The following is a 27,208-nucleotide window of genomic DNA, read 5'->3' on the forward strand; positions in this document are numbered from 1 at the left end:
TCTCTATTCCAAGCCATTCCCTCAAGTTTTAATGCTTTTGTACATCACAATGAGCCGTTCACTGACAGCACAAAATTCTAAACCATGAATATCAGCTATAAAAGCTTCACTTGAACCAGGTGGTAAGCTAACTTCTTAAACTAGAACGAAGGGATCCCTTTACACCTCCATGAAATCGTACGGCTGACTCCCATTAGACGCAAAAATCATATTCAAGTTCTTCTGAACAATACACAATATCATGGTTACTTTGAAACCTTAACTACCCAAAACGAGATGAATGTTCGAAAATGTGCGGAGCCGGATAGCGTCAGCCTTTGCACGCATACTCATTGCATAAGTGAAATATTACAAAAGGGACGATAACTGCCGGATATTCAATGCATGGCTTTATATATAGAGGGGTCTTTACCCAGACATGCTTAATGGTTCGGGTACGGTCAAAGGGATAAACGATCAAATAAAGTTGTAATAAGAGGCAGCGTTTCCAAAGATCACTGTTCAGTCAACATTTAAAACAAATCTACTAAAATTATTGATTTAAGAAAGGACCTGGACTATTTCTTCATGGGTACTTCTATTAACCAAAATATCTCACGTTCTGTTTTAACACTCAGAACAGCATTATAATCGTCTCTGTAATAGACCGTTGATGTGGGCAATGGGTACATTATTTTCATTGTAGTTTAAATGAATCAGATCATGTTATACTACGAAAATCAGCTTGTCAACAACTGCTCTCCTATGCAGGCACTCCACAGGGAGGGCAACCCACATAAAGCCCACAGGTCAGCAAGCCCTTCCCTAGAAGACTACAAATACCACAATCCACATGACAGGATTCTGCCAGTGTACATGGAACTTATTCATGAGAGTGTTCGGTGACTAGAAACTCACATATAAAGCAGTGTTGTTATTAGAGGCACATACCCCGCAAAGTGACATGGAGAGTGATAGACCCTAATCATGGCATCAGAGCATAACACTTGGCAGAACACCTGCCCAGTGGCGAGCTATCCTCTATAAAGGGACTGCATAGTTGCCTGTGGTTATTTAAAGAGAGCAAGGCCAACAGCCCCAGGCGCTTCCCCTCCTCCCCAAAAAGCATTCTGTGCGCCGGTCTACCAACATACCGCGTCTTCCCAGTTCTGCCGGTTGTAAGTATTCGAACCCAGGGAAGTCGCCATCTTGGAGAACACCACTGCCACCTTCGCTACGCCTGCGCAGATCGCCGTTATCCCATAATGCAGCAGGGGACCCGGAAACACAACTGCAGAGTCGCACACAGGAGCTCTAATAAATGACCTGAGTGCTCTTTTAGCCTGGGATGTACCCGTACTAAAACCATGATGCTAAACAAAACACACCTTCGTATCTTTAGCTTAACACTGCAGCAAGTGAATTTGTAGATGAAAACGTTTCTTCCCTGAACTGCTACCAGTTGTAAATCAATTAGAGGACTAAACTAAATAGAGTCCATTCATAGGTTTTTATTTATTTAATGCATTTTTATATAGCGCTGACTTTACCCAAAGGTGTCAGAGCGCTTCACAATAGAAATTTACACGTTGCAAGGTTAGTCGCATTTTGATATGATCTTTCCTGAAGAAAAATAGGGGACATTTGTTCACGTTTCAAGATTTAGCAAAAAATCGAAAATGACGCTTAAATATAACTTTATAGGAAATCTCGTGTATTAATACATAGGCTCTCTGTTGTTTAATTTTCAGTTAGGGATGATTATGGCAAAAGTGTAGTACATTTTAAAGAGCTTTTTTCTTTCAGACCTGACACGTTTCCCATGTCGAAGCGTGAAGCTACTCCATTCCAGGTTTTTTCTTCGAATTCTGGGACTTGAAGCCTTTTGCCATTATAAACAAGCTTTCACCCGAGGACGATTTATGGACGATTTCTTCCGGCGGGCGAGGGTCGGGGGGAAATAAGTAAACGCCTACCTCCGAATGACGGAGAGAAAAAGGGCGGGACTTAAAAAAAGACACAGAAACGCCCCCGAATCGCGTCGTGACGGGGGAAAGAGTGATTGACAACCATCTCTTCCAATGGCTAGCCTCCATTTATGGAGCTAGCCAATGGAAGAGAGAGGCGGGACAAAGCCCCATACTGCTTCTCAAAAGATTTCGCCTGCGCGAACGCTGCTGCGCAGCGGACGCCAGGCGAAACCTAAAAAAGAATGTTGGGTTAAACTATTTTTGAAAAACATTTTTAGAAAAAGTATATCTCTATTTAATGCATTCAGACCGCGAGAACTTTTCAGTGTATAGTTAGTAGAAATGTTGTTTTCCCTCTCAAAAGCGGCTTTTTTATAGCCGTAACAGGGAAACATGTTTCACTTTAGGTGTATATCCTCAAACAGTTAACCCTGCACAAATGGAAAAATGGGCTACATTATTCTTGAGTTACATTGATGTGGCAGTCGTGACATTCGCAGTGAATATTTCAATTTAACAGAAAGGACACTAGTGCCTTCCGTCTGTATGGTGTAGGAAGATGGCTCTCTATATAGTGTACCCAAATGAGGTGCACTGTGCAGAGAGTCCGGGTATCCCTTACTAGTGTTCAGGGGCTTGCTTTAACAGTCGCAAGGTGCTCTATTTGTGGTAGTGTGGTTGAGCAGCATTTAGCTTATCAGAGGGGAGTGTTAGGCATTTGATGCAAACAGAAGTCACTAAATGAGACACACCCTCAATAAGGAAATCCTCATCAATTTCTAAACATAACGCAGAAATTAATATTAATGTAGGCCCCAAGATCTTCTAGATCATGTATGTAGTTTTTGAGTTTGGGATTTTCAGAAACAGAAAATACAGCTGTCAGATTTGAATCATGAGTAAGCATGAGCGCAAAATCCGCTACTCTCGCGGATTTTGCGAATTTTCTGTAAATCCGCGAACTCTCGCGAATTTACCGAAAATTCGCAATCCGCGAGCGGCGGATTCCGAGGCCAAAAGTTCAAGCCTTGCTGGCTTGTTGTTGTAACTATTTTACGATGGTGCCGGCAAGCTGCCAGCGCCATCGTAAAATAGTTACTAAATTAGCTTCAACAGGAAGCACTAATAGATAAAATCAAGCAGGCGCTCGTGCATCTGCTTTATTTTATCTATTCGAGCTTCCTGTTGAAGCTCATTTAGTAACTATTTTAGGATGGCGCTGGCAGCTTGCCGGCGCCATCCTAAAATAGTTAACAGGCCAGGCAGCTGTGCCCTCTTCCCAAATATACCATAGAAAATCGGCTGTGATGCTGGACAGAGGCCTTTGCATCCTTGACTTTCACGAGCGCAATCCTCGTGCTGTTCCTGTGGCCAGGAGCTTTTATAGCTCACTCAAGGGACCCCTGCGCCCTTCGGCGCTATTGCATAGTAACACACACCTGGTCGCTGTAGACAACTCTCTGGCACTTTAGGCAGCTGTAGTGTAGTGTAGTGAAAGCACTATACATTTAGCCAACGAGGTATGGCACAAAACGGTGGCGTCTTCTTGAATAAATATGAAGGGCAGGGTTCATTCTGGCACGATGGTCCTGGCACAAAAATTAAACCTCAACCGGAAGCACTTACAGATATCATTTAAGCATGTGCCCTAGTTGAAGCTTAAATTCAGTGACTCATTCATTGGCCCAAAAAACAATCGTGAGCGTTGTCAAGGCTGGGCAGCTGTGCCCTCTTCCCAAATGTACCATCGCTAATCAGCTGTGATGCTGTACAGAGGCCTTTGCATCCTTGACTTTCACGAGCGCAATCCTCGTGCTGTTCCTGTGGCCAGGATCTTCTGTATCTTCTTCATCCGCTGCTCTGATCGGTCTCTGACCTTTTATACACACAAGAGGCATGTGCACTCGCATGGAAGCCCCGCCCCAAATCCGCAAATTCGCTAATCCGCAAATACGCGGATTTTGCGGATCCACGATCCGTGAATACGCAAATCCGTGAATCGTGGATCCGCAAAATCCGCCCATGCTTAATCGTGAGCCTCTATGTGGAAATGTTATCCTATGGGAGAAACATACACTGCATAGGATCACTTACAGGACCGTTCTTCTGGTAAGGTAAGTAGGGTCTAAAGTTCAAGAAAGCACCAAGAGTTAAGGTTTACCTGCCCTGATGTGTGCAGGTGCAGAGGTGCTTTTCACGGTGGTAGCCTCGAACGCTACGCGTTGAAGTCAATGGGGAGCAGTACCTGCAAAGAAAGGCTGCAAGTGGGGACTCGGGAACTAGTCCGGCATAACCCAAAGGAGGGCTCAGCTCCTGAGGGTCTCAGGACCACAGAGACAACCATGAGTATCAATAGACTCAAGCTGGGGGGCTTGGGTGCATAGGTGTTTTGTACGGTAGGTCATTGAGTTTGAGGCTCCCACAGTTCTCGGTGAACTTGCAGAAGAGGGAGAAGAAACACAGCAAGACAACTTCTGACTTGGAGTTGGCCTCTGTTGGAGTCCCTCGATGCACAGGTTGGTTTTGGTTGTGGTTGACTGAACACAAACAATCCTTGGTACTTGCAACAGGCTTCAGTACCCTGGGTATTGGTGCAGGGAGCCTCCGGAGTGGGTCAGCGTCTTGAAGATTGGATGGGTCAATGGGGTTAACCTCCTGGATACGCAGTGACCTCCTCCTGGGCTGCTGCTGCTGCATCTGTGAATCCAGTGGTCAGTAGATTGGTGACTTGGACTGTGCAGTCAGTGCTTGCAGACTGCAGGAAATTGACTCCTCCACTACAAGGGAGATGCTGGCTGGTTGGCAAAGTGCTAGCGGTGCTCCAAGGCTTTTGTAGGATGCACAGCTGCAGAAAGAGTCAGGTCTTTGCAATTATCGGGACGGAAGCAGGCAGGCAGGCATAGTTTGGCGCCAAGTCCACAGCTAGTCCACAGTTCTTGCATACTTTGGCTCCGCTTTGTAATCCTTCTTCTTTAGTCAGATAAATCGGAGTTTCTGGTGTCAGGCGACCACCAAAATACTCAATTTAGGGGTGTTAAGGGGAGTGAAGGGTAGTAGCCAATGGGCTACTTACCCTTGGGGTCATGACACCCCCTATATGACCACTTCCTGTGGGAAGTGGGCAGAACCCTTTCCCGGAGTTCTTAATACCACCAAAAACAAGATGGTGGAATCCTCCTTTTGTGAAGCTTATCAGGTAGGCCACCTTAGTGATTTGACTAGCCTTGTGGTACAACATGCCTACTGCATAGCTTATTTTCCACCTGTCGTGGTGAAAATTTGGTCTTAGGGCAGGGGGTAGCATCTCTCAGGTCTGGGGGAAGCCGGGGTTGCATATCAAAGGTGGTAGGGGCTTTGAAGCCACTGGCCTTGATATGCTGAATCACTAGCCATCCTGCTGGAGGAGGTGTAAATACCTTCCTCCGGAACAGACATTATTTCTGGCATCAGACAGCATGTGCTCTCACCTGCAAGGGATCAGAAACTAGTCTGTGGTTGCAGGCTGGTCGATACCATTCAGCCAGCACACTAGACAGTGGTAGGTTTTTCATTTTTACCAGACTAAAAGCACTTGTACCCAACTATTTATTACAGAATACACTTTTTGGGTGGTGTAACACCCCAAACACCCCCATACCTCACCCGAAACTTCACCCCTGTATTTGTTACCCTAACACCATAGGTTTCAGTGAAGCCATCATGTAGCTGAAGAAATTGTAATGACCAGTGCCCAGTGCATATACTTTGACATGATACACAGTGAGTGTGCCATGTTGTGCTTTCACTCATGGTTTGCACCATGACACACAGTGTAAAGTAAAGTAAAGTAAAGTCCACATTTGTAAAGCGCACAATCACCCGTAAGGGTCTCTAGGCGCTGGGGGGCCGTCGGGAAGATTAAGCGAGCTATTGCCCAGAGTCACATGGTGCTGGGCTAACCTGCCGCCGGAGTCGGGGATCGAACCGTGGTCCCCAGATTCCAGCGTCAGTCGCCCTGGCCGCGGCTGTCTCTTGGGTGTCTCTTAGGGAATCATAATACATGCTGCAGCACTTAGCTCTTTAGTACCAAAGCCCTAGGTTCCAGGGGGTACCACTTACTAGAAACTTACAGGGGTGCTGAAGAGTGGCCAATTGTGTTATAATTTGACTTTAACTTGTTTTAGGGGAAATAGCACTTGCACTGGGGTCTGGTTAGCAGTCATAAGTGCACTGTCCGAGTTGAAAACCAGCATCTAGTAGTTATCCATAGGGCAAAAAGTGGGGGGCATCTGCAACAAAGTTCCAGTTTTCTACATATTAAATGAAGATCCCAACATTTTTAGGCGGAATTATAAGCTTTGCAAAGTCAGTCTATTGCTTTAGGTCTTCTTTCAGAATTAGTGCACCTCTGCTCTATTGGTGGCATTCAGTGACAGCAGCATCAGGCCTTGGGCCTGACTATTTTCCCTAAGTCTTTAATTGTAAATGGAACTGTCTCGTGAGGCCCTCAGCCTCTTGGCCCAAGCAACCGCAGGGCCTGCTTGTGACATTTAAAATTATCAGTGCATGGGAGATGTTAACACAGTTTAGGACAGCTGGGTGGTGGGAGCAGACGTTGCTGGCATAGTCCTCATTTTAAATTGGAAGGGCAAGTTCCCTCTTCGTCTAAATTAGAATGGTGAAAGTCCCTTCCATCTTAGGTATGTTTACATTACTGAAAATTCACATCTTCCAGACTTTCTTTGAAACGAGTGAATCTATGGTTCGGAATCCAGTAGTCAGCTCTGATCTTCCAAAGCACACACCCCCTCATGGAATGTATATGTCCATTATGCAGTCTTAATTCCCTCTGCATCACCCTGGAGATGCAGCTAAGGGGGGATATGTTGCCATCCCTCGCTTCTCCCTCAGGATCGTAGCAGCCAATATGAGGCAACTAAGGGCTATGTGATGCCCAGGAAGTGGGAGTTTCCACCACTTGTGCTATTCATGGTCCTTCATCGGTCTCTTATTTGCTGCTGATCGGATATGAGAGGAACAGAGGGAGGAGACTTCAGAAAGTGGTCACTGCATTTTATGAAGCCTGTTCACCTCTTACTCTGGCACTGCCTCTGCAATCTGTTAGCCACGGGTAGAGTTGTGCTCAAGCCAACAAACTAACAGGGAGAAGTGAGCCAAGGCTGAGCTGATGGTCTAGCTTGGCTCTAAGATCACGTGAACCAGCAGAGCCCTGAAAAAGGTTGGCATGTGCATTTTTCAAAAAACATCATGCAAAAATATGAAGAAATCTCATGAAAATTATAAAAGTGTATTTTCTTTAACACACAGAAGTGTTTAAGTGTTTCACTTTAGTACATACGATTATATCACTGCATTGAGAAGTACTTTTTAAACGTGAATTTAGATAGAATCCTGCATCCCACCCTGGTGACAATGCCATTAATGAGCAAAGAGGCAAGTCATTTGTCATCTGTACCCTATATATGGCCTAGATTCTTATTATACATGGAACAAAATTATATTTAAATAAATCATAAAAAAGAGGTCATTTGTTCATCGCATATCCTCATCTCACACATGTGAAGGTGCACACATGAGTAATAATGAAGAAAAAGTAGGCTCTGTGTAGCTCAGTGAAATAAAATATTTGCCTGGGGTCACACAATATAATCAAGCAGGGAAGCCATGATTGGTTCACGGTTTTCTGGTTTCACTTTATGCAACCCAACCAATAGATGGCTAGCTTTTACTGCCCCTTTTAACATCAAAGGTTTAATGCTTTGTTTTTAATTCTTAGAGCATGAGGTTAAGTGTGTTGGCAGACGGAAGCCACAAGAAAGCGTGGCTCGTTTTGGGCTCAAGGATTCAAGAGAACCTCGAGCTGAGCTAGAGCCAGGCTACCAGCTCTATCCTGGCTCGACCCTTCAGTGGCTCGCCCACCTCTTGCCATAGGTCCCAAGGACAGTGTCAGAGTAAGAAAGGTCAAACCAGGGGTTACAACTGCCAACCTGGCGTCCCCCAAAATGGAGTCCATGCAAGACCAGGCCGGAAGGTCTAACAAGATGGCTGAAAAGGCAATGGTGGGGAAAGTGAATGACGCTACCCTAAGTGAGTTATAGGTAGTGTGTGTGCACAGTGGGGATTTTGGGGAGGTCTGATGAATCTGGGTGAGTTGCCTCAACATAGATTTCTGAGTGTTTCCTTGGGAGTGTTTTCAGTAATCTGTGAGTGAGAAAGCATTGTGTGCCGGTTTGTTATGCGGCTGGCTTGTTTGGCTGTTTTATTGTTTGGGTACTTATGAAAGTAATTTAAAGTTCTGTTGAATGTCAGTTATTTTATCAATAAAGAAGCATGTGAATTTGCGGCAAATTTGTTGGAAGTCAGTCTTGGCTAGGCCTTTCGAGTCGGATTTAACAAAGGGGCTACAACTAGCCAAGTTGAGATTTTCTTTAGGCGACATTTGAAGTGAGGTGATCTTTCTTAGCCCTGAAGCTGGGTTTTCATCATTTTGCAGCGATCTTCTTGTAATGTTTGAGGTTTGTTGTGGTTGATGATTTATTCCACATAGATTCGGTGATTGGGTGTGTTTTTTTAGCGAGTGTCTTCAAAGCAGCTATTGATTTCTGCCCCTCTGTGCATTTGATATAGCCAGGGACACTATCATTATGCATTTGTGCGGCAGCGGCGATTTTCACATAATTGTAAATTTGCCGGTTTTGCCACATAATCCAACATCTACCACATAATCTGCAGATTTTAAAAAGTGTTTCTAGCTCAAACATTTCAAAAGTTAGCAAAAATGCAATGATGTGTTCCAGCGCAGTGGAAGGGCCTTTGCAAAGGTTGACTGGTCACCTTTCTGTAACTTTTTGCTATATTTGGGGGTTAAACTGGTACTAATGAGGTACAACAAAAATTACTAAATAATGAAGTAATACTATCATAAAATGTCCCTGATAATGCTGTATAATTGATTGGCCTTTTCTTGTCGCATAATTTACTCAACCCTGCCGCATAATTTGACCCTCCCCTGCCGCATAATACCAGTTGGCAATGTACAAAAACTGACTGGCTGCTCACTGTTTCCGTTTTAAAGGATGACAGCGAGGCTGGTATAACAATGGTCAGTCTATGGTTGTAGACATGCCCATGAAGTCCAGGGTGTTCATGAGTAAGCTCAGTTGCAAGATCAGGTCAAGTGTCTCTTTTTCTGATTGTTCGTTCGATGCTTTAAGGTATTGACTCTGGTTTGGTGTTTGCAGGTCTCCATACACCCAGCCCCATGTGGTGGTACGTGGTGGTGTTCCTCGTCATCTGGGGCATAGGATGGTTCATCAGGGACAAGCGGACCATCCGCATTGTCACCAACAAGCACGTGTTCATCACCGGCTGCGACACAGGCTTTGGAAACCTGCTGGCACGGCGACTTGACCGCAAGGGGTTTCGGGTGCTGGCCGGCTGTTTGACCCAGAAGGGAGCTGATGAGCTGCAGACGGGCTCGTCCCCTAACCTGAAGACCACCCTTCTGGATGTTACCAGCACCGAGAGCATCAAGCGAGCTGTGCAATGGGTGGCTGCGGAAGTGGGGGAGAAAGGTGAGAATGGAGAAGGGTCTCACTGCCCCTCTGTGACTAACTACTGGGTTTTGCTGCTGCGCCACTGTCTGCTTCACGCAAAAAACTGCAGGCAATAGCATAATGTGACTGTTCTTCTGGAGTTCCCTGTGCATTATTGCCTTTCTTGCCTTCCGTACCACCTGCTTAGCGTCTTCAGCTAGCGCCATACTATGCCACTACAAAACCAGCAGCTTAGTTTGAGCTGTACCATACTATGACTGGACACAAGGTGCATAATATAGAACATGCCCCAGGGGCGCAACGGACATTGCACTCTCTTTGTGTGCCCCAAAGACTTTGGCATTACAGAAGGAGAGGCAGACGCTTGTGTGGCTCTTCTGTAATACAGATAACGCTAGCACACATGCAGTGTCAGCTCTATCTCAAAAGGGTATTCCCTCATTTGCATGGAGACGTGGCCCCATAACCTTGCAGCCGTGTTGTATTATGGTTGTGGACGCAAAGAAGCTGTTAGGAAGTGCACTGAAAGTGCTCCACAAAAAGGTGGTGTACTATCAGTGCAACCCTGATGGCAGCCCTCTGGAGGGTGCAAGGGTGTCCTGTAAACCCCACAGACATCCCCTTGTAGGCGGGTACAACCACTCCCTGCACCCAACTGCACAGGGATCTCTAATCCCTATTTAAAATGCAGGCTGGTTGCTGCCTGCACATTGAAACGCGAAGTGGCTTTGAAGCAGCTGCTCAGTATTTCACTTGAATGCACGGTCCCCAGGGCAACACGAGTTTGCGGTTGCCTTGAGGGCAGTGTATTCAACATAATAGGGTGCACTTTCCCTTTTTGTGCATGGCACACCTGTTTAAAAGTGCACTGTGGCGCAAACAGGAAACGTGTGTCCTATTGTACTAGGGCCCCAGATGTCCCTGAAGCACTTCTGTCTGCTTCCCATAAGTGAACTGTAGGCAGCACCATTACGTGATTGCTCTCTAGGATCATCACTGCACATTCGTACAGCTGTCCTCAGGGACGTGAGCTAGCGCTGTACTATGAGTGAACACCTGGGGCATATGTACACGCCTGTATCCCCACCACAACATCACTTTTACCGATGTTGTGGTGGCGATAGGGGCGGCACCTTATTTACATGGCAGCGTTAAGCCACTTAATGTGGCTTAACGTGCCTTGTAAATAAGGCCCCCTTTCACGCTATGGTTAGCGTGAAAGGGGTGGGCAGTGGGTGTTGTGTTGTGCGTTCCACCACAACACACATTGTTTTTTATGATGCCCCCTATGTACAAGGGTGGCGTACATGGGAGGTAGCTCCAAAATTAAGGCCAGGAAAACCTTGGTCTTAAGTTGGCGAAATGAGGAGAAATGCATTATTCCTCCTCGTTTTTTTCCCCTTGTGTGCTGCCTTGTGAAGCACACATGAAAAAAAGCAAAATGCCATGGATTGTTTATGTACAGGAAGGTGTCCCTTCCTGTACATAAACAATCCTTGAAAAAATTGCCATTTTGTCACTTTCATATGTGCTGCATGAAGCAGCACACATGAAAGTTGACAGAATGGCATTTTAGGATTGTTTATGTGCAGGAAGGGACACCATGCGACACATAAACAATCATCCCCTGCACGCAGACACCCTTGCACTATGGTGCAAGGGTGCCTGCGTTAGCGCTAAGTTGCACCATCGCAGGGGGAAATGTCAGGCGGCACCACAATATTGTAAATATGATGCAGCCTTGCGTTTCAGAAATAGCGGAGAGAGGCATTAAGCCAGGAAGGCTAACGCCTCTCTCCACCACTTCCTTGTACATGTCCCCCCTGGTGTCATAGCAAAACCAGCGTTTGCTCACTCCAGGACCTTTTTCCATGCCATGTTATGACTGGATTCCAGGTGTCACTGCTGCACTTCTACAGCAAAATGTTGGGAAAATTAGGCAAAATTAAGAGTAGGTATTCAAAATATGAATCCATCCTTTAGTGCCATATTTTAAAACAAAATGCGCCCTTGCATCAATTTTTGAAACATGGACGCATTTTGCACTAACAACATGGTGCTAAAAACACAGCTGCCACAAACAACAGTCCTTTGGAATATTTTTTTTACTGTGAATGCTGTTGTAATTACGCAACTGGAATAATGGCCCAATTTGAGGAATTTTGCGTTGCAGGCATAACCTGAAGTTCCCAAAATGACACTAATTACGCCACCGTAATTAAAATGTCACCCTTGCCTAATCTCTACTGAAGCGCTATCTGTCAGCTGCCTCCAGGTTCTCAACACTGATGTGGTTACTACTACATTGGTTTCTTCTCTCTACCGGCCTCAGTCAAGATCATATTCCAAGGCTACTCGGCCACTATTGCATATGTGCTTGACTTTATTCTCCCTTCAGCCAATGCAGTGCTGGGCTGGCCACTAGGTCTCAGTGCTGGTCTAGAGCCTGCTGCAGCATCTTAGATAATGTGTTTGTCACCATGTGATGTAATTCCTGTTTGGTGTCTGTCTGCTTCTTTCTTGACCTCAGGCAATGCCATTCAATAGCTTGCCACTGGATGGCACTGTTGCACCAGTACACGCCTGGTCTCTTCTGAACATCAGTTAATTTGATGCCTTGACTGGCAAATCTATTGCTGCTACACCAGTGACTGCGCCCTCGAAGGCCTTTAGTGAATGCCATGCTCTGGCGTATTGATGATTGTATGTCACTGCTTTGGTGGTGTCTACCTCCTTCCTGTGAGATCCCATCTAATGCCCCCACTGTGATTGGTAACTGATGACTGGACATGTTCTCACTCAGGAACTTAACCAATTTCTGTCTGGAGTCTTCTACACACAGTGCCAAGTGAATGCATGACTGGCCACTACATGTCACTGTTGATAGTGTTTGCCCGCTCCCTCTAGAAGTCAAATGAGTGCCATTCTGTACCTCTACACCAGGGGGCACTGTTTAGTCATTGCCCAGACCCTTGACGCCCACAGCCATGCATGCACGGTCTGGCCACTATGGCCATTGCCGCAAAGGTGTTTGTTTGCTCCCTGGAGAATTTCAACCAGTGTCTTACTGTGAACGTCCACTGGATGTCACCCCTGCACCGCTGGTTCCCTGTCCCTTGCAAGGCCTCGGGCACTGTGACTGAACCTCCACCCCAGTGCACTGGTAGGCCTCCTCCTCTACCAATTTCTAAGCCCGCCTGACATTCACAGTTTAACACATCCTGAACCTCTTCCCACATCTTGCTGCCTTGTTAAGGATGGCTTCTTTTTCATGAATCTCAGTAACCGATTTGTATTCCATTCCTGGTTTCTGACTAAATATGCACCCTAGGTCTCTCCTCACACTTCCCTCCCCTCATACCCTCCACGCATGACTGGCGCCAGTGAGCCCTTCCTTCTCCCAGCTCATCGGCGTGCTCCTCATGATACCTGTGACACCAAGTATGTGTTCCCTTTCCTTCCCCTCATTGATACCATCTCGCCTCTCCCTCAAAGGAGTAGCTTCCATTGGTGCAGCAGGTGCAGTTGCACCAGGGCCCAAAGGTCTGAGGAGCCGAGGGAACCCTGATTTTGCTGTATTTCACAGTTCGAAGAGCGCTCAGTGGGCCTAATCCCCCCCTGGCATAAGGGCCCATGACACACTGGCTATGCAACAGCTCTCCCTTTCTTTAGGGTGCACACCAACACAGGGACCTCTGCTCTGGATTGTTCCATCCTCTGTCTAGGAATGTAAATGATATTTACACCACTCAACATTAATGTATAGACACTACCATAATCAATGTCGACGATGGTTTCCACTCCAAAATATGAAGACTACTAAACTGCATGCAACCTACATGGTGAACAGATATCAGCTTTAGAAATTTCCTGTAGAGCGCCGCACATCCTGTGGGATAATGTCCGTCCTATAGATAACATTCCCGCATTACATAAAAAGGGTGTCTGCCCCAAAAACGCAGACCACGAGGGCTGCTTAAGCACGAGTTCACCTTGCATTCCCTTCCTGGCAGCCTGGATCTTTAACTTTTATGTTCCATGGGTCCTAAGATTTTTAATATTTCTAAAAAAATCACTTATTTCCAGTGTCGCCCCACTGCTTTTTAGCAGTGACATAAAGGGAAAATAAAATGATAATAACTTGTGTTATTATCAATTTATTTTCTCCTACTTCCGCAGCTTTGCGTGAGGGGGCGGTGGCAGGGGAGGAGTGGTCGCACCCTCCTAAGTGCCAATGACTGCTTGGCCTGCCCTCTCAGGCCGGCCATTCTTGCGTACTTTGCATTATCTCCATGCAGGGTACATTACAGCCTGTGTGGAGAACATGCCCAGGCTCCTAGTCAGCATCTGAGCGCCCAACACGGCGCTCAGACCAATCACAATGCTGCTAAGGCAGCGTTGTGATTGGCTGACTGGGAGTCTGGTTGTGCTTCCTGTTCAGGACAGTGAGGGAGGATTATGGAGGAGAGACGTGGCGAGGAAGCAGTGAGAAGGTACGTTTTTATTTTATTTTTTAATACCCGCTTCTCCTGTATCCTCTCCCTCACGCCCCTACCCCGCGCCCCTAACTCCGATCCGTGCAGGCTGCCGCTGCTTATTTCCCATTATATCTTTTATGAACCAGTATTACTGGTTCCACTTTAAACTTACCTAATGTTATTTCACTATTTTTCACTTCTTTCTGAGGTCTAAGCACCTCATAAAAACATTAGAACATTTTGTTTTAATCTAAAATTATGATTTGTATAATAATAATAGAATATTTGCATAAGATTTTAATCTGAAAAGTACACTATGTTGTGAAAATGGAACGTCAGAAACATTTTTGGTCTGTAAATCTTACATATTTTAATGAATGTGTATGTTGGTATTAAAAAGTAACCAAAAATTCACTACTTTTAATATTACTGCTCACATATGCATACTTTATAATTAGCACTTTTGTTTTTTCCAGGCCTTTACGCATTGGTTAATAATGCAGGCGTGGCGAATCCCATTGGACCAACCGAATGGATGACAGTCCAGGACTACCGAAAGGTTATGGAGGTCAACACATTTGGGACGATCGAGGTCACCCTAAATTTCCTTCCCCTAATCAAGAGGGCCACAGGGCGTGTGGTGAACATGGCCAGTGTCCTTGGCCGAATATCGGCTAATGGGGGCGGGTACTGCGTGTCGAAGTACGCCGTGGAGGCCTTCTCGGACAGTCTCCGGTAAGGGCAGAGCGTCTCTGAAAACATGGGTGAATCTTTGTCCTCTGCAGGTGACCCGGCCAGTGAAGGTGACTTTACTCCCAAAAGACGAGGTCACCCGTTACAGATAAGTGCGGCACTTCACCAACTCCAGCTGTCCTCAGCAATGGCTGTGATTGTGTGGCTCTGCCAAGTACATGCTTGTGTTCCACCAGCTGGTCTCCACTCACTAAAAGTGTGTCTGCACACTGATAGTGACATGCCTTTGCACCTACTGGCTGGGCTTTAAGTGGGATGAAAAAAACTGGGGTTCTCTCAAAGGGGCGTGGGCGATATATTGAAGGGCGTAGCTTGAAACACGTAAGTTAGAAATCTCCGCTTAGCATTATGCTCCGCCCGTCTGGTATTTTGCTGCTTCTGTCTTTGCATCAGATATACAATGCAACAAGTAACATTACACCTACAGCAAGCCAGGACTATTGGCTTTGTCAATGGCTGTTAGATTCATAAGACAAATAAGCAACAACAATGGCATCTTTGTATAAAATAGTTCAGATGCTTCATTTCTGAAATGTAACGAGTCCCTTTAAAGATACATCAATGGCAGTGAAGGGTAGTACTGCTGCCAAGCAGGGCACAAGTCCTAAAAAAAGAAGTGGGGGGACGCTGTCACCGGAAGTGACGTCACAACAGGAAGTGATGTCACAAAAGGTGCCGAGCTCCTCGTCCCAGAGAGGCCAAAGAGTGAAGTCCAGCTATTAGTCAGGGGGGATGTAAAATTAGTGTGGGGACACCGTCCACCCGCGTGGTACCCCGACTCGAGCCCTGCTGCCAAGTTAAGATTTATTTTTCGGAGGGTGAGGGCAATAATGGAGAGCCCGACAGGACCAGTGTCAGCACCTGATTTTTAGAACTGCCTGTGCTGAGCATCAGCTTGCCCCGGACCGCTTAAAGCCCTGCCTACTGGAAACCTCTGACCACTCAGGTGAACCTTCATCTTTGGGTGACCCAGCCGCTACATATGACAGCAACCCCAAAGGTGACCTAATGCCTCCTCTAAAAGGGAACACGTGCAACCCCAGAGCAGATTTGTCCACATTTGGAGTCAGATGGCACAGTGAGCACAGGACCCACATCTGTTTGTACTGATCACACTTAGGGCATCAGCTGCAACAAACAAGAATGTGATAAATGGAATCTGAGCCACAAGCAATCTCTAGGGTGCGCATTCCATTCTTGCATTTTTCACCCACCAATTCACTCAAGAAAGAGACCCACCCTAATGGAATTCAGTACAAACCCTGCTATACTGACACGTGATGCTCCCGCTAGAAGGGGACACAAACAACCTCACATCAGTTTCGGCCTATTTGGGTCTCATCAGTAGGGTGCAGCGTGAGCCCTTTGGTGTAGTAGATACCCAGTGCCCAGATCTGGGTCTGCTGCTTACTGTGCCATGACACTCAATATATAACTTGCTGTCAATACCCAAGTAGGTCGAAATCAGGCAAGAGATGCTTCTGTTCCCTTCTAGAAAAGACCTGGCTTGGGAGATCTAGCTGGACTGTTCCTATTGGAGGAGGGCCAAGACTGATTCCTGCATTACAGGTCTATGGCTCCAGTAGTACAGCGAGTGAAAAATGATGGTCTGGAATGCAGCCTGAGTGATTGCAAAGTGGGTGAGATTAATTTAAGCATTGTTTCCATCAGGCTGTTGTTTTTGCAGTAGACCATTTTTGATGGTCATGGGTCAAACCTAATCCTTACATGTGGATCGCCACTGAGATTGACTCTGCCTACACCGATGACTCCATTCACAACAGGTGAGTACAGGACCCTGCTCACTACAAGTGGCTCCATCTGCCTATATCTCTGCTCCTACATGGGACTACATTACTACAAGTGAATCCACCTCTGCGGTGAACCAGCCTCAACAAGTGACTCTATCTCTATAAATGGCCACGTTCCTTCAGACGAACCTAACTTTACAGATGATCCAACCTCTGCAAATAATGCTGCTTTTATCAGTGACTTCACCTCTACAGGTGACCCTCGCTCTACAGACGACCATAACTCTACAGGTGACCCCGCCTCTACTGGTGACCCCACCTATACTGGTGACCCCACCACTACTAGTAACCACACATCTACTGAAGACTCCACCTCTACAGGTAACTGCCTACACAGGTGACCCCTGCATCGACAAGTGACCTGGTATCTTCAGACTATATCCCCATAGGGTAGTGGAATGCCAGAGTTATGGTCCATTTGTGACTTCACCCACACAGGTCATGGTACCCAGTAGAGACGGCTCATCACTACATATGATTATGTTACTCTACCAGCTACTAGTGAACATGTGACTCCGCCCCAACAGTGTACAGATAATTTTGGATTTAGTGTATTAGACTTTTCAAATTAAGGGGCTAATTATGATGTCGGGCGGACTTAAGTTCTCCCAACACTGTCTTGATCCTGGGACTGACCGCCCTCTGGTCAGTGTTCCCGACTGCCCCATTATGATGCGACTGAACACTCTTCGGTTGCAGTTCCTGCATTTTCCTATGGTAGCATGCATTACTGCGTAAACCGACTGTAATTCATGCTCCCATAGGGAAATGGGAGGTGCTATTGATCCCTGCACCCCGTGGCAGGGACATCAAGGTGCCTGCCAAGGGCTGCAGGGATCAAGCCCCCAGTTGGAGGCTGCGCACATAATGCAACCCTGCTGTGGGCCCCCAAACATGCTTTGCGACATGGTTTCCATGTCGGACAGGCTGGCATGAAAACCATGCCAGAAACCGTGCATTGTAATGCCAAGGGTGGAAAGGCCCACCCTTTCCTCTGGGATTACGAGCTGGTTCCAATTGACCAACTGGCTCCTTGAACACCATCTTACATGCTCCTATTTTAGAGTTAGAAAGCAAAAGACAAACAGTTGATGCACGGAATGCAGAACAAATAAAAAAATTCACCCCAGTCAAGAGATCTGGGGTAAATCCATCATTATTTTGCTAACTATGCCATCCCAGTTTAGACCTCGTCATATGCAAATCAGTCTTGACCCTGTGCCTCATGGAATAGGCCAGCCATAACTGCCAAGCCAGGACTTCCCTGGACCGGAAACAAGCAGCCTTAGACGGTTTCGGGGTTTCACCCCTTATCGGCCAGGATAGCTTGGATCCAGTGGCACAGTGAGCCTGGTACCCACGTCTGGAAATACCCGGCGCACTTAGGGAAAGAAAGCAAAAGACACACAGTTGATGGACTTAATGTGGAAACAATCAAAACATTAACCCCCAGACAAGAGATCTAGGTTAAATCCATCATTATTTTGCTCACCATGTCACCCCAGTTTAGACCTGGCCATATGCAAATCAGTCCTGACCCTGTGCTTCATGGGAACAGTCCAGCCCGAACTGCCAAGCCAGGTCCTCCCTGGACTGGAAACAAGCATCCTAGGACCAGTTCCAGGGTTTCACCCCTCATCAGCTGTGCTTGCTTTGTTCACCCTAAGTTGGAAGGGTATGCCCAGATGTGGGTCCCTTGCTCACTTTGCCACTGGATTCACCTAGCCTTGCTGATGATGGGTGTTACCCTGAAACCAGTCCCAGGATGCAAGTTTCCGGTTCAGGGAAGTCATGTCTTGGTAGTTCGGGCTGAACTGTTCCCATGAGGCACAGGGTCAAGACTGATTTGCATATAGCTGGGTCTGAACTGAGGGGGCGAAGTGAGCTAAAGAATGATGATGGATTCAACCCATATATGTGACTAGGGGTGAGTGTCTGAAAAGTTTCAGCGCTCCGTCCAACATCTCCTTGTGTTTGCCATATTTTAGGGTTGACACCTTTCCTACAATGTTGACAGTTAACTCACACTTGCTTGCATGTCTGTACAGGATAATGTCTTTGCTTATATTTACACTTCTTCGTAGGCACATTGTCGAGGTGCCTTGAATATTCTGTAGAAGGGTTAAGTTCACTGCAGGAAATGTTGCTTTTGTTATTGTCCACTCGGCGACAGAGCTATCACAAGAGAATCAACAATAGCGGCCTGACTGGGGCTTTGGCATGATTAAATGAGTGAAGTTTATTATATAAACAACATCGCTCCAATGTCAGATAGATGAGCATTTCGCTGACACTGGTGAGGCCACCCTCATGCCGGCATTCCAGCCCGGCTGATTCCTGTTTACTTCCTGAGAGGGATACTGTCCAGCAGTCCACCAAGACGGGTTCCCTAATGATACTTATTCACAGGTAACAGGGGAGTTAAATCACCCAATAGGGATTCTGGCATATTCACTCACCCTAGACACTCAAGGATAGGTAGCGCAAGGTAAGAGCTCAAAATATAATCTATGCACCCACACAGTGGTTGAACTGTTTATATTATTTACTGTTCTCATGATGCTGATTACTATGTTATGTTAGCTTTTATTAATAAGTGCAGCGCACTTGTTTTACACAAGAATTATATTGCTTCAATAAATATTGAAATGCCAGATTGTGTATTTCTTGTGTATCTCTTTGGGCATGCACGAGTTGTAAAATGAAAGGGTTCTACATCTGTTACCACGGGGGAGTCAGCGTTTCATGTCCTGCGGTTGCACATTCCACCTGTTCCTTTGCCAGGCTAGGGATACAGATGGTGCACTGTCAGCTAGCAAGAATAAGGCCAACATTTCCTTATAGTGCGCATAGAATCAGTCTTGCACAGTTTTGATGTTTATGTTGTCCAACAAACCAACAGTTTTACTGAGAAAGTATAAGGTGTATGACAGCAAAAGCTCAAAGTGGTCCCAATATGTGGGAAAATGACCTATAGACAACTGTTTTTCTATGTATCCTTATTTAAGAGCATGGTAGCAGGTGCCCCCAACAGTCCCAATGGCATTTCACCACGTAGATGCTGACCAGCGCATCAAATCTGAAGCAGGCTCCATCGCTCACCATGTCTGTCCTTCATCTTTGTTGCAGGCGGGACATGTACCACTTCGGAGTGAAGGTGTGCATCATTGAACCGGGGTTCTTTAAGACTGCGGTCACCAGCCTGGACACCATTGAGGAAGCTCTGCAGAAGCTCTGGAACCAGATGGATCCTGATTCCAGGCGGACCTACGGAGATAAATTCTTCCAAAACTGTACGTCCAGGCAAAGAAAAAATGATTCACTCTTTGAACATTCTGTCTCTCTCCCTCCTGCTGCACCATCACATGTTGCCCTACTGTGGATGCACTGATATAAGCGCTTAATTCAAGAAGGGTGATCGAGGAGCATTCAGCCTATCAGAAGGCTAGACTGGCTTCATCTTTCTAGACCATCTTAAGAAATGTTCAGCTGGGATTAGTGAAGGAATATTTCCATGCATGAGAGAGGGACTTTAGTGTGAGTGAACACATATAGGATTATACTGTTATATGCACAGGAGGACTGATAGGGGACTAAATTTGCCTGTGTTGGGATTAGTTGGTGCAATCCATGAGTAAGTCACTTCAGTAGAAGGGAATGTGTAATCCCAGGCAAGGTAGAAGCCTGGCAAGGAGGAGAACACGACATGCCAGTATGAAAACAGAAGAAGGGAACATTAATAAGGTTTGTACCATGGGCTTTAATTTACAGCCTAGTTATAGCGAGGAGGTTGTATTACTACATGGAAAGTTGCACTTACAGGGCGTCGAGCAGCATCCACTTGTAAAGGTCGGGCTCTGTCTTATGCCTGTAGTTTTCTTGCAGCTAGAGGAGGAGAATGGGAAGTAACGAAATGCAAAATATTCCTGCTATTCCGGCAATTAACGTGTTTATTATTATACTACTTACAGCTTCATTAATCTCGGCTTATCCATGAGCACAAAGTCTATATTATCACTTGCAATGAATGCGTTTATGCCACGGCAGTGAAATGAAACATGGCCCAATAACACGTTATTTAAATCAGCTACACTAATAAACACACAGAATATCACACTTTTGTGAATTGCAACAAAATTGTGAAATCAGCACTTTTGGTTGGGAAAATTGGATTTGAAAAAAAAGAGGCAGATACTCTCTTAACTGGGTTTGAACCAGTAAACGGTGGGTGAGCAAAAGGCAATCAGGAATCAGAGGTGTTAACTTCCTCTGTGGCAGGCCTTGAAAGCGCACAGATGCCCCTTCACAAGAGTCAGGGTGCCCCAAAACACTCTGAAGGTCCTCTGGACCTCACTCCTGCCTCTAATGCGCCACTGCACTTTGTCACTCCTCTCCCTCCTGTGGCCCTCTCCTTCTGCTGCTCCCAGTCGCCTCCCCCCATGTCTCCTATGTCCCCCACAACTGCCTGTGGCTCCTCATCCCCCCTCCTCCCAGGACTCTTCAGGCCGTCCCCCAAGACTCTTCTCCTCCCCCACCCTACAGTGCTTAATTTGTAAATACAGTAAGTGCCAGGGCCCTTGTTTGGAGCACAACTACTGCCATTTCACTCCTAGAAGTATGACAATTTATACTAGTCCTTGCCCCCAAAGCTATAAGAATGGCTTGGGTAGCAGGTATTAGTCATTCTAATGCATATTTATTTAATAAACAACCGTGGTTGCGCACATCTCTAACACAGACAGACAAAGTCACCTTGTGGTAGACTGTCAAAAGGGCCGGTGTTAACAATTCAGTGCTGGTGCCGAGCACCGGAAACCAACGGCTCAAATTAAGCAGTGAATCACAGGTGCTGCAGCTACTAACAGCCTTGGGGGCAGATTTACAAGCCCCTTGAGTGACTTTTGTGCCGCCGTTGCCTCGCTTTTGTGACGCAGCCGTGACGTAAATGTTGCAGCCCATTTACAACGTATTGCAACTAGGGAGATCCATCACTTTGTAAAGCCCTGCGTCACATTATACCTGCTTCACTTGTAATGTATGCAGGGTGGGCGTTCACACGCAAAAAGCCATGTAGAACTGACGCAGTGAAATCTACAAGATTACACTGCACCACTCTACACCTTTACTGCATCAATATGCCACCGCCTGCTCAGAACAGGCGTAAGGAATGACGCCGTGCTTTTTGAATGGGACTCGCCCATCTATTGTGGTGCATTGCTGGAGTTGCGTCACTTTCATGAGCAACTCCAGCATTGCGTCACTTTTGCGCCAACAGATGCATCAGAATTTCTGACGCATCTGTTAAACATTGCGCCATGGAGCACTGTATTGTAAATACAGCGCATCTATAGTGGCGCAAGGACATTCGGCGCTGTCGCAAGGAAACTGACACATCTGTGCAGATGCATCAGTTCCTTGTAAATCTGCCCCTAAGTGTGTAGCAGGGATTCAGGAAAATGCAGGAATACCATGTCAGAAGATATTATCAAGCAAAGCTTGATACCTTCTGATGGAAACAAAGACTACGCTAAATGGCGCTTGAGCCCAGCCTGAACGTGGAGCCTAAACCAGGAATCCGGTGAATACATTTCAGACGGGCTTCCCCGAGCACAGAGGCGAGAGACGGAATCTGGTGTAACTTGAAAGAGCCATCTAAACGCAACAAAAAAGTAATTATAAATAAATAAAAGGTGCGTACAAGCTTACCACACCATGAGAACATGAGCCTAAAGCCAGCTGGTATAAAACAAGAAAACAGGATTATGCAACAGAGTAGACCCAGCAGGCAAGGAAAATGGCAAGTAGAAGCTGCTGGTAGGCATGCAGAAGGAATTTATACTGCCAAGCAGAGCCTTCGGGGTTGCCAGGTCCATGCATGAGTAGCTCATCTGTTCCAGGTTTTTTCTTTGCATTCTGGGATATGTAGTCTTGTTGAACTGTTACCAGTACTGGAATAGATTAAGAATGAGCCAGAGTAAGGTTCAGGCATCAGCCCTTGTACCAGGAACTGGGCCTGACCCAGACCAGATCCTTCGTCCAGTGTCCCGGTGCAGTTTGCCACACACAAGTACATTCAGTAGCACCTCTCGCTGTGTGCCCTGGAGCAGCAGCTGGCTGGGCAGCGGCCATGTTGGACTGTTTCAGGAAGAGCAAGAGCTGGGAAGCTATTGCGTCACTACACAGACAATCAGCAGGCCTTTCTGTCTGTGGCGTGTCCTGTCTGACAGGGAGCAGTTGGGGGCTGGGTAGCAGAGCCCATAAATAAATAATCGTCTTGCTGTTACCTTATCTGTCGTTTCCCAAGCTGCTAAGAGATAAACAGAGGATGTTCTTAAAAGTTTTTTTAATTTCCTTCACAGGCTCTGTGCGTGTATTACATACATAGGCCTACATGTTCTGTAGGAGTGTGTGTGTAAATACACTTATAACTTTATAAAGCACACAATAAGTGTCTATTGCTAACAAATAGACCCTGTTTTATCGACGTTAGACTAACGAAACACTGACTTCACACATGGAGGTGTTCAAACGTATGCCTTGCAGGTTACATGCAGTTGTTCATAGCTGGTGTGTAACAAAAAACATTTACCTCACTACTTCACCACTCAGGACTCCTTTGTGCCTTAACTTGTGACCTGTAAGTTACACTAGGATCTGTGCAACACACATAAATCCACTGTTCTGTATTACGTAGGATATACAGCTATGACCCACGTGCTACACGGAGTTCTCCCTAGCTGGCACATTAACTATTTAAATGTATATTTGATGGATCACTCAATCAGACCAGAGACTACAGACAGATCTCTCGAGCAAGTACATGAACCACCTGAGCTATCCCACCAGTAGTATATACTGAGACTTGATGGTTAAGCATTGATACCAGCAGCTGGTCCTTTGAGTCTCTAAAGAACTGTAAAAGTATTTATGAACAATTGAGAAAGGTCACAACAGTTCACTAACATGTCTCTGTCAATTTCCATTGGGGCGGAGTTTGTGAAATAATCTATATATATGGCAGACCACAGGGTCCCTGCCATTACACCTCCTCTTACTCGTGACACTTCATCATCACTTTGGCCTTCCAAGACTCCAGCCCTCTGGACTCCAAGCCATTGCTAAACCCCGCTATTTGTGGTTTCCAGGAGTACATTTTCCTAATCTAAACACTGACCATTAATAATTCAGAACTGCAAGTACCAGTTATACTGTGGTACAAGAAGCATTATTTAACCACTTTTAATTAAGTACTGCAAGTCCTATAATGAAGAGAGAAAATGTGGACTAGTTGAGGTGCTCAAGCATGGACCTGGGAACCATGAGAGCTCTGAGCAAAGCAACTCGTTGGTTCATACATGGGGTGCTAACTTCACTCCTTGCCACCACAAACACTCATTTCAGTTCAGGGTTGTTAACATGCTATGTAGTGTATTCAACAGTAACAAGTCAAAACTACAACTCCCACAATGCATTAGGTTGTCATTTGAGAGCTTAGTACTGGAAACCATATAGTTCACTTCATGAATTAAGGTGGGCACCCAACAAGTCTGGCAGAACCTGTCCATAGAATACAGATGCAAGTGCAACTGGGTGTATTCAGAAAGGTATTTTGGAGTAAGTAAATCAGTACTTCAAAGGTATTCTTTCATTTTTTTGTCCTCATTCTCCCAGTTGACTTGTTGGCAATACTCCCTTCCTTCACTCGTGATCCAGGCCAGGTTAGAGTTGTTCCACACAAGAGAGAACAGCCGTTTCCACTTCCACCCTTCCCTGGAATGCCCGAAGCACGGAAGGAAACAGGACCGAGAGCTACACATTGGCTTAAGCATTGGACCTCGAAACTTTTGAGACTAATCCACCAGCTAAGCCTTTACTTTCTCTCGACTGCTAGTATCACACAACAGGTCCTGTTTGCTTACATATATAACGCTTTTTTTACATTCCAGCTAAAGAGGTGGAGAATCCGACTTCCACAATTTATAAATTCTCTCGTCTCCCTAAAAAAATTACATAAAAAATGAATCTTGCGCCCAACCTACTGATCACAATATCATTGTTTTGCCAGACTCCAAAAAACACCAAGGCTGAGCTTATCCTCACTAAATAACCAATAATTTCAGTAAGAAATTCACACACCTCAGATCAAACTTTTTCAATATACGGACATGTTAAAAACGTGCAAATCATCTGCAGCAGTGTTTCTACATTTTGGGCATTTTTTAATGTATCCCTGCGAGTTTTTCTAACTTTGCTGGAGACCAGTATACCCTATACGCAGTGAAGAGATGGTTGCGTTTCAAATAGGCAGGTTTGACGATTTCCCTAAGTAGAGTAAAGAAGACTTTCCAGGTTTCCAGCAGATTTACATTTGGCAAAACCCCTCCCCAGAGCCTCTGTATGTCACTATCTATATCATCTTCTGCCTGGATCAAGGTATTATACCACAAAGCTACCTCCTTTTTAACTGCGCCAGTTCTTACTGCTTGGTCTAACCAATAATCCTCCTCCTCTTCATTCTATTCTTGGCACCTCCACCATGAAGAAAGCTGATAATATTTGAACCTGGTAAGTAGACCCCCTGTAATTGCCTTCAAGGTTTCCCAATCAGCCAACTCAATACCCACCTTCAAATCTCCCCAGCAAGATATTCCCGCATATCTTAAGGGAAGGCTAAGAGAATCATCCAAACACCCAGGGGATTCCCAAATCGGGGCCCTAGACGCATAGTAAGGAATTCCTAACTTCTTGCGAATTAAAACCCATACTTTCAGAGCTCCCAATAAAATCTTCAACCTACTTTTTTAAAGAATTTAGGGTCCCCAAACTTAAACAGGAATTGGTCTTGGCCCTCCCTCAGTTCGCCAAGCATTGCTCCAAATAGAATTCCTACCGCTGAGATGTCCACTTTACCTAAAAGCATCCGACAATTCTTAAAGAAAAAAGCATGTCCCTATATCAACAAATCTACATGAGCCAGCCCGCCCTTCTCCAGTCTCCTCCTTAATTTCTTCCACGATATACGAGAGCCCTTAGAGGCCCAAATAAAGCTGCCCAGCCTTCCCTGAAGCTTCGCTATCTCCCTTTTGTCAAATAATAATGGGATAGTGTTAAACAAAAATGTTATTTTGGGTAAATCACCATCTTAATAAGATTCACACTACCATATAAATTAAGAGGCAGATTTGCCCACCTCACCAACACTATCTCAACTTCCTGGCTAATCTTTTACCAATTCACCAATTTCTGAGTTATTGTGATGCCCAGATAGTGCATGCTTGATTTCACCAGCGGCTGTTGCTTAGGTTTGTTCCTTTCCATAATTATAGTCTTACTTGTATTAACCTTGTATTCTGAAATTTTCACTAATACTTCCGCTTTGGCCATTAACAAGGGGATAGACACCTGTGGGTTCCGAGTATCAAGGAGGAGGTCATCAGCATAAAGAGCTAACTTAATCTCGAAATTTCTGTATGTAAAAGTGGCAATGGCAGTATCCTTTCTAATCCATATTGCTAATGGTTCGATATACATTTCGAACAGAAGGGGAGCCAGGGGACATCCCTGCCTAGTTCCACGCAAAATGTTAAACCAATCTGTCAGCTCACCATTTACAAGCACCCTTGCTCTGGGCAGACGATACAAAAGTTGAACAGCCTTACCTAACTTACCAGGAAATGCAAATCTCTTTAAGACCTCCCAGAGGTATGGCCAATGAACCTGGTCAAAAGCCCTGGTAGCACCTACTGCCATGACCGTCACAGGTAATTTATACGTTTCCGCCAGGTCTACTACTCCAAGCAGTAAGAAGGTTAATTCATTAAGCTGCCTCCCTGGAATAAAGCCTTTCTGGTCATTGTGTGTAATACACTTAATAACCTTGGCTATCCTAGCGGCCAGTATCCCAGCAAAGACTTTGTAGTCGGTATTAAATAAGGAAATGGGCCTCTATGAATCAGCCAACATAGGGTCCTTATTCGGTTTCAAGATTAGCGTTACTGTTGCCTCTGCCCAACTTGACGGTGGATCTTCTCCGTCTTTTAAAATTATATTAAACCGCTCCTTTAATGCTGGTATTACTTCCTCCAAGAGGCACTGATAAATCTCGGTTGGGAGGCCATCAGGCCCTGTGGCCTTCCCTCTGGCCATTTTCCTGAACTGCTGTCTAATCTCTTCTTCTGTTATCTCAGCTGATAACACCCTCTTCTGATATTCACTAAAGTTCGGGAGTTCAATATCCTTAAATAAACCTTCAATACTGGCCCTCCCAGGAAAAATATCTTCAGGCTACAAATGGCTCATATGTCTGGAGATTTCTCACCCTATACTAGCGTTGGTATCAATAAGCTCTACTAATAGAGAGTTGTACGGTTCAGCGGCAGAGTATGAAAAAGAGTACTCCCGTTGTACTACTTGCGTACTCATTTGTGAATGGGCACGACTATTCTGTGATTACCTGACTCCAACAGCCCAGTCCTGGCATTAACTAATAGCTCGCATGGTCTGTGCCACCTGATTCCTCCATGCCTGGCCTCAAGACCAGGGTTCTTTCAATGACCCTGGCTTGCATTTCTTTTTTCCGATCTGGACCTTTTGCAGGCCTAAGGATCGTGTCCCTGCTGAAGATGGCACCATTTCTAAATGAATATACGATATATAAAATC

The 27,208-nt window shown here is 45.7% G+C and overlaps 1 protein-coding gene across 2 annotated transcripts in view; it reads left to right on the forward strand.

Moving 5' to 3' along the window:
- RDH5 (retinol dehydrogenase 5) overlaps positions 1-27,208 on the forward strand; it is a 140,413-nt gene that overhangs the window by 107,517 nt on the left and 5,688 nt on the right. For both annotated transcript variants that reach the window (XM_078689182.1, XM_078689181.1), the window contains exons 2-4: positions 9,191-9,523; positions 14,460-14,718; positions 19,677-19,840. In XM_078689182.1, coding sequence (XP_078545308.1) covers positions 9,211-9,523; positions 14,460-14,718; positions 19,677-19,840 — 736 coding nt within the window. In that variant the 5' untranslated portion in view covers positions 9,191-9,210. The remainder of the gene's footprint in view (positions 1-9,190; positions 9,524-14,459; positions 14,719-19,676; positions 19,841-27,208) is intronic.

Source organism: Lissotriton helveticus, chromosome 1_1, assembly GCF_964261635.1.
Source record: "Lissotriton helveticus chromosome 1_1, aLisHel1.1, whole genome shotgun sequence".
Lineage (NCBI taxonomy): Eukaryota > Metazoa > Chordata > Amphibia > Caudata > Salamandridae > Lissotriton > Lissotriton helveticus.